The sequence below is a fragment of the Drosophila willistoni genome (genome assembly GCF_018902025.1).
Source record: "Drosophila willistoni isolate 14030-0811.24 chromosome XR unlocalized genomic scaffold, UCI_dwil_1.1 Seg144, whole genome shotgun sequence".
Classification (NCBI taxonomy): Eukaryota; Metazoa; Arthropoda; class Insecta; order Diptera; family Drosophilidae; genus Drosophila; species Drosophila willistoni.
In genome coordinates, this window is record NW_025814057.1 from 7,700,779 (window position 1) to 7,715,998 (window position 15,220).

Consider the following 15,220-nt stretch of genomic DNA (forward strand, 5'->3'; position numbering starts at 1 on the left):
CTGCAGGGTCTCCGGGTACCTTATTTTGTATGATCGAACCACTTGAGATTGTCGGTCGGTCGGTCTTTAGATTCTAGAAATCACGAAAATAACAACCTAGGCGGATCGATCGCTCGATTGATCGCCAAGTGTTAGGCTATATAAGCATGTCATGTTCAAATTATTCAACTAGTCGTCATCAGGCAGTCTCAATATGAAGACCTTCTATTGCTGTTTAAGTCTCCTACTCATCTATGGCATTTGCCATGATTCTCTGGCCAAGGAGCCGCCCACGGAGGAAGAGCTTGAGCTAAGTGAGTAATACACTCAATTTTTTGATTGGCAACTGAAACACAAAGCTAATCTCTAACCAATAAGAAGTGCAATTTTTAACCAAAGACAAAAACCTTTAGCTAAATTGAGTTGGCCTTTTTTTTCTCCTTTGCCACAATAACAAATTGATAAGTTTTAGTCAAAAAAAAAAGAATATGAGGACTTTGAAATGTTTCTAAAAATATTTCTATATATTTTTCATAAGAAATTTAATCAAAAACTATAGAACAGATCTTCAATTTATTTCAATTCTAAAGTTATTTTGGTTTCTAAAGTTATTTTTATTCTTTTTTTTTAAGAATAATCTTTTTTGCTATTTTTTAACATAAAAATAACCAGTTTTTGCTTATTAAAAATAAAACAAAATGTTCTCAATTAGCAAATCAAAATTAATAAATTATTAAATCAAAAATAATTATTAATTTAACTCTTAAAAATTGTTCTAAAAAACAATTAAAAAACCAAATGTTCACAATTATCAATTCAAAAATTTAAATAATTTCCAAGAACTTTAAATTGTTTTAAACATTAACCGTTTTAATACATACAAATTTTCTTATATACTAATTTTATATTTATCAATTTTTTTGATACCAAATTTTTTACTTTCATTTCTTTTAATAATTTTTAATTATAATCAAATCCTCTTGGTATTGTTAATTTGAATTGAAAGATACATATTTTTAAAAGTTAGACAATTTCATGAAAAAAAAAAACAATTAAAGGTATTTTTTGAAAACTTAAGCAATAGCCGATATTAATTCTGATTCCAACTAATTTATTCAACTAAGTGGAAAGGACAGATAATTTCTTTTCCTTTTTTAACTTTTTTCTTGCATTTCTCTTGAAACTTTATTTTATTTCCAATTTCCTAAACTAATTTTGAACTTATGAAATTTTTAATAACAATTTTTCATATTGATTTTTATCAAATCTTAGCTACTTAAGATTATAATAAACTATTATTTGCAAATTGAATATTTTCTTATCATTACCAGTTGAAAAATATGTTCTTTAAAAGATAAACTTTCATTATTTTAGAAATGAAATTAAAATCCCTTTTTTGTAGGGATTCCAATCAGGAGTTTGATGAATGAATGTAAATTTTGTATTTTGATTAAGTTTTTAGAATTAACTCTTTAAACAAATTCTATCAAACCCAAAATATGTATAGTAAATTTTTAAATCAAAATCTATAGCAACAATTTCCATTAGTATAAAAAAACGGATAAGTAAATTGGATGATATGAAAGAAAATTTTCTATAAATATAATTGCTGATTTTGCAGTTAAATTTCACAAATAATCAATATGGTATAACCCATAAACTAAAGTTCGCTTCCGTTATCACCATGATTTTGTATAATTTTTATGTATTTTTGTTATAACACACAGAACAACATCCCCGGTTGGTTAGCTCACGCGACTTTGCGGCACTGGACGAGGAGCTGGAGACACGTTTTTGGCACGATAAGGCCCAGTCGATTTTGGCCGATAAGCTCAGCCATCATAAAGCACTCAATGAGAATCGTGCGAAAAATATAATACTATTCCTCGGCGATGGTATGTCCGTGCATACAATAGCGGCAACACGTGCTCACCTGGGCGATAGCAACAAGCAGGTGTATTTTGAGAAATTTCCCTATGTTGGCCTCTCGAAGACCTATGCGATAGATGAACGCACTCCGGATTCGGCGAGTACGGCAACCGCTTATTTGAGTGGCGTCAAGGGAAACTATGGGACAATTGGTGTCAATGCTGAAGTGCCGCGTAGAGATTGCCTGGCGGCAACCAATACAAGTACACACACTCAGTCGATAGCTCAATGGGCACAGGAGGCGGGCAAATGGGCGGGTCTGGTGACCACGGCCAGAGTGACGCATGCCTCGCCGGCTGGTGTGTATGCCCATACGGCTGAAAGAGATTGGGAAGATGATCAGACCATTGAGAAGCATGGTTGCAGCGCGGAATTGAATACGGATATTGCCCGGCAATTGGTTGAGGGCTCTGTGGGCAAAGATTTACGTGTTATTTTGGGTGGCGGTCGTGCCAAATTTCGTGATCAGACCAAACACGATGAAGAGGGCATACTCGGGGAACGTTCGGATGGCAGAGATTTGATAGAGGACTGGAAAAACGAGAAGACAGAGCGCGGCCAGCGGGGAGAGTATGTATGGTCATTGAAGGGCCTAAGTCAATTGGATTTGAGCAAAACTGATTATCTGCTGGGTCTCTTTGATGCCTCACACTGTCCCTATCATGGTGATCGTCAGCGTTCCCATTTGGAATATGCCGAACCCTCACTCTCCGATATGACAGAGGCCGCCCTTAAGGTCTTGAGTCGTAGCGAGGAGGGCTATTTCCTGTTTGTGGAAAGCGGCCGCATCGATATGGCCCATCATGCCACATTGGCCCACAAGGCTCTGGAGGATACCCAAGAGTTTGCCAACGCCATTGAATTGGCACGTGATTTAACCAATGAGGAGGATACACTTATAGTAGTGACCTCAGATCATTCGCATACCATGTCCATTAATGGTTATCCGGTAAGAACAAAAAGAAACCTTTACCTCTCTTTTTCTCATTCTCTCTCTCTCTCTCTCTCTCTCTGTCTTCTTTTGCAGTATCGTCGTCAAAATATCTATGAAACAGCTCCAAATCTAGCTGATGATGAGCTACCCTTTACCATTTTGTCCTATGCCAATGGTCCAGGATTTAAGCAAACGTATAATGAGCAAATCGGACGATTGGATCTCTCTCATGTGAATACGGAAAATGTTGATTTTGAATTCCAAGCCACTGTGCCGTTGTCCAGTGAGACTCATGGTGGCGAAGATGTGGCTGTCTTTGCATCCGGTCCAAAGGAACATTTATTTTCGGGCAACTATGAGCAAAGCACTATTCCAGCCCTAATGGCCCATGCTGCCAATATTGGACCATTTGCTGAAGATAAACTTAAAAATTAAATAAAATCTAAAAATCAAAAGGCTGACCTAAGAGATTATAGTATCCCAAAATAACCATTGATAATAGTTAATAAGCACTAATATAATAATATAAAATCAATAGAATAGTATAAAAGTATTTACGAAACAATTTTGTCTCATTTTTCTGCAAAATACTAAAAAGAAAGACACGCATGCCAAAAACAAGGCCAGATTTAAAAAGTGTAAGGGCTCTGGGACTGAAAAAATAAAAAAAAAAGTCTAAAGTTATAGTTTCTTTACTTCTAGTCCGGTGTTGGTCTCCTTGTAGCTAATATTTGCCAGATCTAGAACTTTATTTCGTTTTGTGGGCCCCTAAATTGTCCACCCAAAACCTAAATGCGGCCCTGGCAAAAAACACTATTTTATTGTTTATTTTAACTAAATTCAAAACTTATATTTAATAGCTGTATAATTTGCATCTGATAAAATTGATTTAATTCTCAAATTTGTATTAAAATCACTTTTTTTCTAAATAAAAGTATCTAGCAATTCATTTTTATTCATTGCATTGTAACAAACAATTCGAAACACTATTAGTGTGTGCTAGTATGAATGCGGCATAAGTTTATACCAACTTGATCTAGTGTCATTCTGGCATAATACTAGCATGTGCTCGTTCCATTGCCATTGTTTCATACAAATACAATAGACAAACAACATTTATCAAAAAAAGAATGACAAGAAAAAAGCAACCTAAAAAGAAAGTGGAAATTGTATTTGATCCACTGAAACGCAAGTATGTATAGAATCAAACTGTTCCATCTTTTGAACTTATTAAACTCATCTGCCAATCCTTTGCAGAGAATTTCTGACTGGATTTCGTAAGCGAAAGAATGAGCGCCGCACTCGTGCGAAGGTAGAGTTGGAGCGCAATCTTAAGGAAGAGCGCATACGCATCCGGCAGGAGGTAAAAGATGGCTTCAAGCATCTTAAGAAATCCTATGAACCACTCAAAGAACTCACCGAGGAGGAGAAGGCGGAGTCTAATGTCGCCGAGGCCTACGAAGATGAGGAGGTCCAGGTGAAAATTGTTGAGCTGACCACAAACGATTTGGCTGCCCAAAGAAATATGCTGGGTGCCAATCAAGCTGAGGACACAGATGAAGATGATGACGAGGAATCTGACAGCGGCGAGATGGAACAAGATGAAACCAATCGTATTCCCGGCATGGATTTCGATCATAAACCCAAAAAAACCAAACAAACTACTTCAGAGAGCACAAACAATCCAAAATCCACAGATGATGTCGAATTCAAGAGTAAAAAAGATTTGGATAAACTGATGAAGACGAAAACATTGAAGAAAATCAAAAAAAGCAAGCTATTCAAAATGAAGGAGCAAATCGATAAAAGAGCCAATCTGAAGAAGGTCAAACGTGATCGCAATAATACTATCAAAAGTGTTCCCAAACATCAGCGGAAGAAGCTCAAATATGGTCATGTCCAGCAGCAGACCAAGTATCGCAAGGGTCGCATGGTCAACAAAAAGGAGAGACGGAAACGTGCCAATGGCGATTAGGATAATTCACTTTTAAATAAATGTATTTTTTTCCCAAACCTATCTCAACTGGTTTTTTTTACTTTATCAAACTTGCAATAATTTCGTACTCACTTTGCTTAGATTTACTTATTTCATCTAAATCTGCTTCTGAATAGTTGCCAATATATCCTTAGAATCACTTTTATTATACTTCCTCAGCTGATTTAAAGCCAAATTAAACTTTAATTAAGCGCAACTCGATTGGCGGCGCTCTAGAACGTCCTCGAGGCGTTGCCACCTAGTCAAAATTTGCATGACGTTGCCACTTATGACACAGAGGCTGTCATCGTTAGATAATTAAAATATCCTTATATATTCTTCATATGCCTGTATATATATTATCTTGTTTCGATTTATTTACTATTACACTAACTTGTTTCTTGTTGTTTATTGGTTGAAATAAACTGTAAATGTGATATACATATACTTATGTATACATATATATATTGTTTTATTATTTTCCATTTTCATGTACAATTATAATTTTGCTAATTCGTCGGCCATCAATTTCTTTTGTTTTTCTTTATATATATATATATATATATAATTGTATTTGTTTTTACATATATCTATAGATATACATCCAACAGGATTTGTTTTTTCTTATTTGCTTTTGTTTAATCTTGGGCTGCAGTTAAGTGTAATCATCATCATAATCATCATTAATATGATTTATATAATTAAAAAAAAAAAGACTTGGCGCTTCATTTAAAAATGACACCAACTATAATGGGAGGAATCATTATCCCCCCCCTCGTCAGATCAATCTTTTGATCCGACTTGTTCTTCTTGTGTGTAAACGTGTTGTATTTAAATGTATGTACAGAATTGTTGTTATTGGTTCTTTTTAAAATTAAAAGGGACGGGTGGTCGGGGGATCGGGAAATGGAACGGGGTCCTGGGGTGAGGTGATTTGTGTATTTTTATTCTCATCATAGTTATGTATATATATTTATATATATAGCGTATTTGTATATCATTTTTTAAAAATGTTTTTTTTTTGTTTAGAATTTTGTTTTTTGTATAATTTTTGTTTTTCTTTCGTTCTTTCTTTCTTTTTTTTTTTTTTTGATAAAAACACAATTAAAAAAATAATAATCATAATAATAATTATCATTAATGTTACAATAAAAAAAAAAAAGAAAAAAACTATTTCGAAAAACAATTTTTGCAATAGGCTGTTTTTTTTTTGTGTATATATGTGTGTGTGTGTGTTTTCTCCCCCTCTTATTGCTGCTCCTCCAAATAAAACTTAGGATCACTAAAAAAAAATGATTGCAGTGTTTGTTAACAGTAGTGCGTTGTTGTGTGTGAGTGTGTGTGTGTATATATGTATATAAGGGGGGAGTGGCAGAGGGGGCCGGGAGTAATGATCTAGCTTATAGCTTATTACAAAGTAAGTCCTAATTTCTAATATGTTCATCTCGTTCCTGTTCTAATTATTTTCTTTTTCGCTTTCTTTCTTGCTTTCTCACTATATATATTGCTCGCTCTCTCGCTCTCTCTCCTCTCTCTCTTTCTCACGAGCTTTCTTCTGATCATCAATGTGTATACAAAATTTAAGCGAAATTGTGTGTATCCCTTGCTTTCTGTTTTCATCATCATGGTCGTCGCGCGTCATCATTCATCATTAATTATATCATTATGTTCTTGACAAGAAATGCTTTAGTACTACGATTATCCTTCAGTTAGGATTGCTGTTGCTGCTGCTGTTGATTGGCATTCGGCCTTCTTGGAAACCCACCGCCAGCTGCTAAATGCCTTTGCAATCCGTGACGATGATCGAATTTGGAAATTCCCCCGCTACCGCCGCCGCCATTGCCGCCGCGGTTACATTTAAATTTATTGCGCTGATGGAAATTCGATCGATACGATGACGACGCATGCTGCGTGTAAAACCGCGGAGGACCATTCGATGATTTGTTGTGCCAACGTTTTTGGCTTTCATACTCCTGGAAAGGATTATAGCCGGGCGTCGTATTGTTACTGTTGCCCGATGACTTTCCATTTGCAGTCGCCGTTTTCACTTTCCTTTGACGTCCACGGTCCATTTCATTCTCCTCATCGTCATCAAGGTCCCGTTGACGTTGCTCCTGCGCGTCAGCTGTCAGCTAGAGAGAGAGACAGAGAGAGAGAAAGTAAAATGTTAGTGAATTTATATCTGATAATCTTGTATACATATATATTGTGTTATATAGTTCATAATGAAGCTTATGTAGATGAGGGTATATGTATGTGTATATATAAAAACAACAAGTATGAGACAAAAACGAGCAAAAAAAATAAATCGAAAATGCAAAACAAAAGTTTCGTATAATTAAAATGTAAAGTTTAATTAATGCAATGCAGTTTTATATACATAAAGGTTTCTTGATAAATATTCAATAGATCATACAATCAAGTCGGTTCAAATTGATCACCAATTTATATTGTTTTTTGAACTGGGACTTTTTAAAAATAATCGTTTAGTGTTATCGATAGCGTTTTCAAACGATTTCTTATCTTTGAAATCAATTATACAAAATCGAAAAGAAATCCAAGTTTAAAATGATCTTCAAAAATCTTTAATAAGTACTTTTGCAACGACTTTATATAAAAATTAAGAAATTTACGATTAAATATCGTTTAGTAGAAGAATCTTTTGAATAGTTTTGTATTGTAATCACCTCAGATATTAAAGAACTTGTGGAACTTTTTGGATAGGATTTTTTATCCCTAGATATCCTTCTATTTAAGTTTTGTGGCAAACAAAGCAGTCAAATCATAAGCTTCATTGTAATTAAGTGAAGTGAAAGAGAGGTAAGGTAAGTGGTGTTGTTGGTGGGTGGCAAAAGGGAGGAAGTGGAATTTTGTGTTTGGTTTTTGTTTTTTTTTTTTTGTTTGTTTTTTTGGTAAGGTTGGGGGATTACCTATAATCTCTCAATCTATATTTGTATAGATATAACTGCAGGGCGCAGAGAGGAGAAGTCTGCACTGAAGCGTTTGCGACTTCAATGTCAAATCACAGTCTAATACGTATATATTTATGCATATAGTTCGATATGAAAAGTTTTGGCTTTGTTTTTTAGGTTTGTTTTGCCTCTCTCTATAGCCCGCACCGCACCTACCGGTCGTCGTCATCATCATCATCATCATCATCATCATTATCATTATTATTATTATGGGGACGACATTCCGGTTGGGGTGCAACAAACAACAAGGAGGAGATGGAGGAGGAGTGTTGCTGACTGCTGTTAACTGCTGTCGCCGCTGTTTTAGTGGTGTTTTTGGTGGTGGTGGTGGTGGTGGTGGTGGTGGTGACAACCCCAACTCCGCCGCCGTCGTCGCCGCCGCCGCCATCATCATGATCACCATGATCAACAGCAATCCGTTTTGCACAAACCAACTCAAAAGGCTAAATGCGAGAAAAATGTTTTTTTTTTTTTTTTTGGGAAATTTTGTTTGTAATGCAAAACACAAACACAAAACAAAAGAAAAACATTTAATAAACATAATTGTAAGTTTTAGTTTAAAATGGAGAAAAAGAATGTAGAATAGTAGTTGGAAATAGACAAATCCGGAAGTTAGAAAAGAAGAAAATATTAAAAGAAAAAGATAAAGCATATCAAGGAGTGCTTACACTAGACTTGACGCTAATTCTACCACCAGATAATGTCTGGAGAGTTTTCTCATTTAGTCTCCAATTTGGCAAATTTTTAAGGACTAACTGAACTATTCGACATTTAAAATTAAAACGAATGGTTAACACAATTTAGCCGATCAAATTTTAGCCTTTTTCGATGGTTTTTTTCTCACAAATCTTCAAACTCTACACAACTTTATAAATAAAATTCAAGATCACTTCTTGTGGAACGTCCACAAGTCTCCACAACTCTCTCTCTCTACAAACTACTGAACCAGTGTAAACGCACCTTTAATAATGACAATTATATAAGGATTAGAGCATAAAGGTTTCAGGTGGTAAGGAGGAGAGAGGAGAAATAGTGCAAAATAAACCCAAAAAAGCAATAAGCAGAAATTTGTTTTTTTTTTTTTCTTTGTGTGTTTTTTTTATGTTTTCTAATGAATTTTCTGTGAGAAATTGAGATAGATTGGGAGAGATTGGGAAGGGGATAGATTGATAAAGACAAAACTTACCTCTTTATCCAATTCCGTTTGCTTGCCATTCCAACTGAGCACTGAAGAGGAGCCATAGCCACGATGGGATTGCTTCAGGAGTTCATTTAAACAGCCATTGCTGCCGCTGCCACTGCCACCGCCATTCGGAGTGCTTGGCTCACTTTGATAGCCATTGCCCACATGTGGTGTGGATGAGGATGTGCCATTAAATAGCTTCTGTCGCTTCGGCGCTGCCTCCGTTGATGGTGAAGGTGTTGGCTTCTGCTGTGAAGAGAATGGATTTTTGTGGGTTTTGGCTACTACTGGCGGAGGTGTTGGAGCAATATGCTCTTCATCGTCCTCATCCTCCTCCTCCTCGTCATCGTCGTCATCAAGATTGCGAGTTACTTTCCATAGGCCAGTTTTTGAATTAATAACCGCTGGCGATGGCGGAGTTTTTGGTGAAGGCGGGGCAGATGTTGATGTGGATGATGATGTTGTTGCTGCTGCTGCTGCTGCAGATGTTGAGACGTTCTTGCTATTGCTGCTGCTGCTGCTGACAATTTGTGACTGTTTCCAGCCATTGGTAGTGGGGCTGGTGTTGGTGCTGCTGCTGACGAGGCGAGATGAATTGTTGGTTTCCTTCTCTAGAGTTTCCTCATCATCTTCTTCTTCGTCACCTTCATTGTGTTTTTGATTTTTATTATTTATACGTTTTTTATTAAAATTGTTGAGGCTTTTAAAGATCTCGTCTATGGCATCAGTCTTTTGTTTGCTCGAGGACGAGTTAAAGTTAGTTGCAGGAGGCATGGAGGCTGGTTTCGGTGACTTGCCATGACCATTGACCATTACATGATGATGAGGATGATGATGATGATGATCTGGTAGGCTGCGTTTACGTGCATTTGTAGGCGTTGGTGGTGGTGGCAATGTAGCTGCTGCTGTTGCCTGCATTGGAGATGATGCTGCTGCAGCCGCCGCCGTTGTTGTTGTTGTTGGCGTTGATGATGACGGCGTTCCAGAGGATGATTCCTCCTCTTCAGAGGCTGACTCATAGGGTACTAATCTCTTTAGAGGATTGGAAACTGTTGGTGTTGATGCTGTTGGTGTTGTTGTTGGTGTCAATGTCAATGTCTTTGGCTTCTCATCTCCTCCTCCATCCATTTTAGGCATACTAGGCAGCTGTGGTGTTGTCGTCGTCGGCCTCTTCATCTTCTCTTCATCACTATCCTCCTCATCCGAGGATGACATTGGCAGATATTGTTGTTGTTGCTGGTTCAATTTGTTGGAGTTGTTTGCTGTTGTGGCATTAGTGTTGTTGTTGTTGCTGTTGCCGTTGTTGGTGTTGGTGTTGATGGTGGTGTTGGTATTGGGATTGGAGGAACTTTTACCATTTGCATTTGCATTTGCATTTGGTGCAACTGCTGGAGCTTCGTTTTTATGATTTGTGCCAACCAATGGAGACTTCTGTTGCCCAGACTCTTGAAATTTCCCACTCCCCACTGTCAGAATACCATTCTGTTGTGGCTTAAATTGTATCGCTGTTTTCTGTGAATGACCATTTGTCGTGTTGTTTGTGGCTGTCGTCGTCGTCGTCATCGCATAACCATTTAGGCCACCTGGCGGTAATTGTGGTCCTATAAATCGTGTTGTGGCCATAGGTGAGCTGGCTATTGTTGCGACCACAGTCGGTTGTTGTTGCTGTTGCTGCTGATGTTGTTGTTGTTGTTGTTGATGATGATGATGTCCATTCGATAATTGCCTTAGGCCATTCAATTTATTCGCTGGCGTTGCCAATGGCTGATTTAGATCCAATTCATAGAACATTATGTACGAATTTGTACTGCAAACACTTTGCATTGCAATCGGACGTACATAGCTATCATCGAAATTGTAATAGCTACCGGATTCGGTTAGACCAATGGCCGTATAATGACCACAATGCTGGGATACACCCAAATGTGTTACCAAGCTAACGAGACGATAGGTTAGTGGCAGTTGTCCTTGGGCTGTCGGTGACCGAGCAGCGAAACGACTTAAATCTATGCGGGGCTTAAAACTGATCTGTTTGGTTAATTTATTTCCAATCATCGAGAAACGTTTCAACTGTATACATAATGTAATGGGAGCACGTTGCAGACTAAATTGTTTGGTAGCCGAAACCTATAACAAAGTAAAAGAAAATTAATGAATATATTAACCAAAGGACAACGACAAACATTCTACTCACCTTCTTTTTGCATCCCTCACATTTATAGCCCATATCTTCCAATCTCTCTCTTGAAAAATAACCATCAAATGCCTCATCCAGTGTATCCGATTTCCTTATATCGAGCAGTAGATCTTGGAAATGTTGAAACGTAATCGATACATGATTACAACTCAAACAACGAACTTCACTTCTTAGATAACCACCGAATATTTGATTCAGCGGCGTTGTCTCCTTAACCAATTGATCCAATTCCTTATAGTTGCGATAACGCATCAAATATGCCTTCTCCATGGCCTCGACAAGAAAACGCAAAAACTCGTGGGCATCCTCCTGTCGCCCAATAACCATATGTTTGCAGATTTGCTTCAGTTTCGAATATATATGATATGGACGTATGGCCGATGCATTCGATTGTGTTGATTGTAAGGTTTTGGCCATGGCGCAAATGATGCAGAATCCACCATTATTACCGCCGCCCCCACCTCCACCTCCGCCCGATTCACCGCCAATATTACAATTCTCCAGATGTGACTGCTCCGAGTTAAGCCAATTTGCCAATGCAGGTATATGGAATAGGGCCTGAAGTGTTGAATTGAGGTAGCAAGTGTTACCCACATTGATCATGCCGGCTCCAATTTGCCATTTACGTTCCGATTGCTTCCAGCCAATCCGTATATTCTCACGCTGATAAAGGACACGTTTCGGTTTAGGCAATTCATTGGGATTGTTGTTGTGCTCTATGCTACTGGAAGATGTTGAGGAGGATGATGTTTGCGTCGTTGTTGTTGTTGGTGTGGAGCAACCGCCATTGGCATTTTGTTGCTTTTGTCGATTGTCTACGGAATGATGAATTTGGAAAATAAAATTCAGCAATTCTTTTAATACCAAATATAAAGGCACTATGAGTGAATTATATATGATCCAAATAGTTATTCCATCCACTGTTATCACACTCATAATGCATATATATAACCATTGAGTACAATAATAGAAAAATATATATATATATTTATGTATGTATTATTATTATTATTGTTGTTGTTGTTGTTGTTGTTATGTGTAAGGAAGTGTGATTGTAGTTTGTATTTGTTAAAAAATAAAAATGTTGCTTTTCTGTTCTGTTCGTTGACTAACTACTGCTACTTGATACTAAAATTAAACTAAAACCAAAAAAGAAATGAAATGAAAAAAAAAAAAACATAGTCCAAGTCCAAGCACTGGCACAATAATAACAAGAACATGCTCGTTTTGTTCGTCTTTTTGGTCGAGGGGAAGAAGAAACTGCTGACACACTCAACACACACCCGCACACACACACGCACACATAGTCACCTGTGTGTGCTCATTGTTGTTGGCTGTTAATGACAGCAGCGAGCTTCTCGTCCCAAAGACAAAGACAACACCATATGAAAGCAAAGATATATATATTAGAGATGAGCAAAAACGAAAGACACTGCAATGCGATAGTGGGGGAGTCACTGTTACAGACATGTGACGATACCACATTTCTTACATACGTATATGGAATATTTCAATGAAATTTTTCTTAATGTCTATATATTGCGTTTTATGGTCTACAAATTCAATTTATTACGTTTAAATGTTTAGTCTGTGATAATAATAATTTATCCTCCAATAACAGTGTCTTTTGAAAAATACATTTTGCGCATCTCTAGCAGTTCCGTCTGGTCTTAGTTTGGGGGATATAGCCATCTCACTTTGGCCCACGCATATACATAGGCAAGAGAATGGCCGGGGCGACACTTTATATGTGTGTGTGCGTGTTTGTATTGCTGTGTGTATAAGTGTTGCCAACTGAATTTCAGTTTTTTTTTTTTTTTTGTTTTTTTTTGCGCGACTTAACAGTGGTTGTTGTAACATTTCGAAATTGCCGCCCAGCCAGCATTGACAACACAAGACGGTGGAGTAGAGTAGTAAGAAGCAGCAGAATGGGGAGATGGGGCGAAGAAAAAGTAAAAGGAGAGGACCAAGCATTGACCACAGATCGCTTTGTTTTCAGAAACTTCCTGCTTTTTAAGTATGTGTATGCAATATGCCTTATATTGTATGTGTATTTTGCATGTATTTCTGCGTGTGTGTGTGTGTGGGGGAGAGAAAGATATGAAAGAAAATGAATCATACTACGATTTTCTTTATTCTAAAAAAAATTTTAATACAGTATTAAAAAGAAAAATTAATAACCAATAATAGTACACACATTGTGGCTGACAAAGTAACAACGAAAGAGAGAGAGAGAGAGAGAGAGAGAGACAGCGAGGGAGGGAGAAAGAGAGATGGATAGATTGGGGAGACCGCCAGCGCTGCTGCCGCGTGTTTTATAGCGGCACGTTTTCTTTCTTTTTTTCCCTCTTTTTTTTTGTTATTTCTTTTGGAAGTTGTAGTTTTTCTCCTTCTTATTTTTTTTTTGTGTAGTGGCTTTTCTTGCGATCTGTTTTTTTTTTTGTATTTAATGTTTTGCTTTTGCATTCTCTCTCACATACACACACACATAGGCACACACAAATACTAAGAAAAAAAAAGTACAGGTCTAAATGCCGGCGCCGACTGCGCTGCCTTTTAGGCAGGCAAATAATAAAATAAAGAACAGAAACGAATAAAAAAAAAACCTAGAAGTGTGTTTTGTTTAAACACACGTGATTTTTTTTTTCTTTTTTTTGGGGTTCTGTTTTAACTAAATTACAACACACAATAATAATAATAAAAACAGTCGATAAAGTGTTTTTCTTTTTGTTTTTTTTCTACTTGCGTATTGCGTCTCTCTTTTTTCTACTCACCGTGACCATTTGCGCCCAAAATTTTGCTGCCGGCGCTGTTGCTGTTACCATTATTTGTTGCTGCCGCTGCTGCTGCGGGTGTCGGAGACTTGATGACAACATATTTGGTTTTTAAATTGTCCAAAACGGAATCATTATAATTCTCAACTTCTTCATATTCAATTTTGGCCAAAAGAACACGCTTTGCGCTGGCTACAATTTGATTTTGCAAATTAGTGTTGGCGGTGGCTGTGGAGGAGGAGTCATCGTCGTTGGCAGCAGAAGCACCAGCCCCACCAGCGCCACTAATCAACGATGAGGCAGAGCCAGAGCCAGCAACGGCAGCACCAGATCGGGAACCGCCAAGCAGCGATTCGCGTAGAGCAGCATTTACGACATTTGCTGTAGTTGTTGTTGTCGTTTCACAGACAGCCAACGAAACGGGCATGGCGGCGGCAGCGGCGACGTCGACGACACCAGCGGCTCCTGTGAGTTGTTGTTGTGGTGGAATTTTGGCAAAAAAGAGGATTTGTTGATGATGATGATAGTGTTAGATAAAGGGCGGGGTAGTGGGTGGATATTGTTGTTGGAGTTGTTGTTTGGTGAGCGGCATCCGCCTTGTTGGTATTCCGTTTTCGCCTTACGTAGAAAGATGATATAGGGAGAGAGAGATGGTAGGAGGGGGATGTATTTGTGTGTAGGGGGGAGGGGGAAAAGAGATCCTGCTCCTTTTTTGCGCCTTGGTTAAGCGGCGCGGCGGCAGCGGTGGCGACGTCCTTCAACGTCAACACGTCGTTCGTTGCCCGCGCTACCACTTTTGCTCTTTCTCTCTCTCGCTCTTCCTTTCTCACTCGCACTCGCACTACTGGCACTCTCTTCTTTGCGTTTCGTTTCGCACTCACACCCACTAACACACAGGCACACGCTTTTTTTTCTTTTCTCTTCCGTCAGTCTCTGCAAATTGTGGAACTCGACCGCCGTTTTATATGCAATTTACTCATCACGATGATTTGCTTTAGCTTTCAATTAAAAATTGATTAGGAGCAGCGTAAATTTGCTTCTTTTTTTTTTTAGGTAGGTTGCAACAAAAAAAACTAATTTTCGATTCAATTCCTTCCCTCGTGTTTTTTCCGACTGCGGCGGATTCCCTTTTGACATTCATTCGTCAGCGGTGAGCAGATAAATATTATCGGTTTTCGATGCTGATTACTAATTGACAACAAAAACTAGTTTTTGCTCATCTCTAAGAATAGTGATGCCACCACGTTAACAACATGTCGATTTAAAGTAGTGTTGGT

General features: G+C 37.8%; 3 protein-coding genes across 4 annotated transcripts; 2 read left to right on the top strand and 1 right to left on the bottom strand.

Annotated features, from left to right (window-relative positions):
* Positions 1-163: 163 nt before the first annotated feature.
* On the top strand, positions 164-3,526 carry LOC6639534 (membrane-bound alkaline phosphatase). The gene is made up of 3 exons (XM_002061974.3): positions 164-293; positions 1,707-2,857; positions 2,936-3,526. Exons 1-3 carry the CDS (start codon positions 194-196, stop codon positions 3,275-3,277), a joined length of 1,593 nt encoding a protein of 530 aa, XP_002062010.1. The 5' UTR covers positions 164-193; the 3' UTR covers positions 3,278-3,526.
* A 387-nt stretch (positions 3,527-3,913) lies between these two features.
* On the top strand, positions 3,914-4,859 carry LOC6639533 (ribosomal RNA-processing protein 17). Its single transcript, XM_002061973.4, has 2 exons — positions 3,914-4,034; positions 4,100-4,859. Exons 1-2 carry the CDS (start codon positions 3,973-3,975, stop codon positions 4,815-4,817), a joined length of 780 nt encoding a protein of 259 aa, XP_002062009.1. The 5' UTR covers positions 3,914-3,972; the 3' UTR covers positions 4,818-4,859.
* Positions 4,860-6,131: 1,272 nt separating this feature from the next.
* Positions 6,132-15,086, bottom strand: LOC6638806 (ubiquitin carboxyl-terminal hydrolase 36). 2 transcript variants are annotated; one of them, XM_047012175.1, is made up of 4 exons: positions 13,944-15,084; positions 11,167-11,984; positions 8,976-11,099; positions 6,132-6,949 (listed from the first exon to the last, which is right to left on the bottom strand). In XM_047012175.1, exons 1-4 carry the CDS (start codon positions 14,368-14,370, stop codon positions 6,527-6,529), a joined length of 3,792 nt encoding a protein of 1,263 aa, XP_046868131.1. In that variant the 5' UTR covers positions 14,371-15,084; the 3' UTR covers positions 6,132-6,526. The 2 variants fall into 2 exon arrangements, with proteins under 2 accessions (XP_046868131.1, XP_046868132.1); XM_047012176.1 differs by lacking the exon at positions 6,132-6,949 and adding an exon at positions 7,844-8,232 and having other exon boundaries at positions 13,944-15,086.
* Positions 15,087-15,220: the final 134 nt, after the last annotated feature.

Excerpts from the sequence above, each read along its gene's own strand:
- LOC6639533 (XM_002061973.4), top strand. The coding sequence starts at position 3,973 with ATGACAAGAAAAAAGCAACCTAAAAAGAAAGTGGAAATTGTATTTGAT. Across the intron at positions 4,035-4,099 it reads TTTGATCCACTGAAACGCAA|AGAATTTCTGACTGGATTTC; the intron begins GTATGTATAGAA and ends AATCCTTTGCAG.
- LOC6638806 (XM_047012175.1), bottom strand. The coding sequence starts at position 14,370 with ATGCCCGTTTCGTTGGCTGTCTGTGAAACGACAACAACAACTACAGCA. Across the intron at positions 11,985-13,943 it reads TTTGGGCGCAAATGGTCACG|ACAATCGACAAAAGCAACAA; the intron begins GTGAGTAGAAAA and ends ATCATTCCGTAG. Across the intron at positions 6,950-8,975 it reads AAACGGAATTGGATAAAGAG|CTGACAGCTGACGCGCAGGA; the intron begins GTAAGTTTTGTC and ends CTCTCTCTCTAG.
- LOC6639534 (XM_002061974.3), top strand. The coding sequence starts at position 194 with ATGAAGACCTTCTATTGCTGTTTAAGTCTCCTACTCATCTATGGCATT. Across the intron at positions 294-1,706 it reads GGAGGAAGAGCTTGAGCTAA|AACAACATCCCCGGTTGGTT; the intron begins GTGAGTAATACA and ends TATAACACACAG. Across the intron at positions 2,858-2,935 it reads TGTCCATTAATGGTTATCCG|TATCGTCGTCAAAATATCTA; the intron begins GTAAGAACAAAA and ends CTTCTTTTGCAG.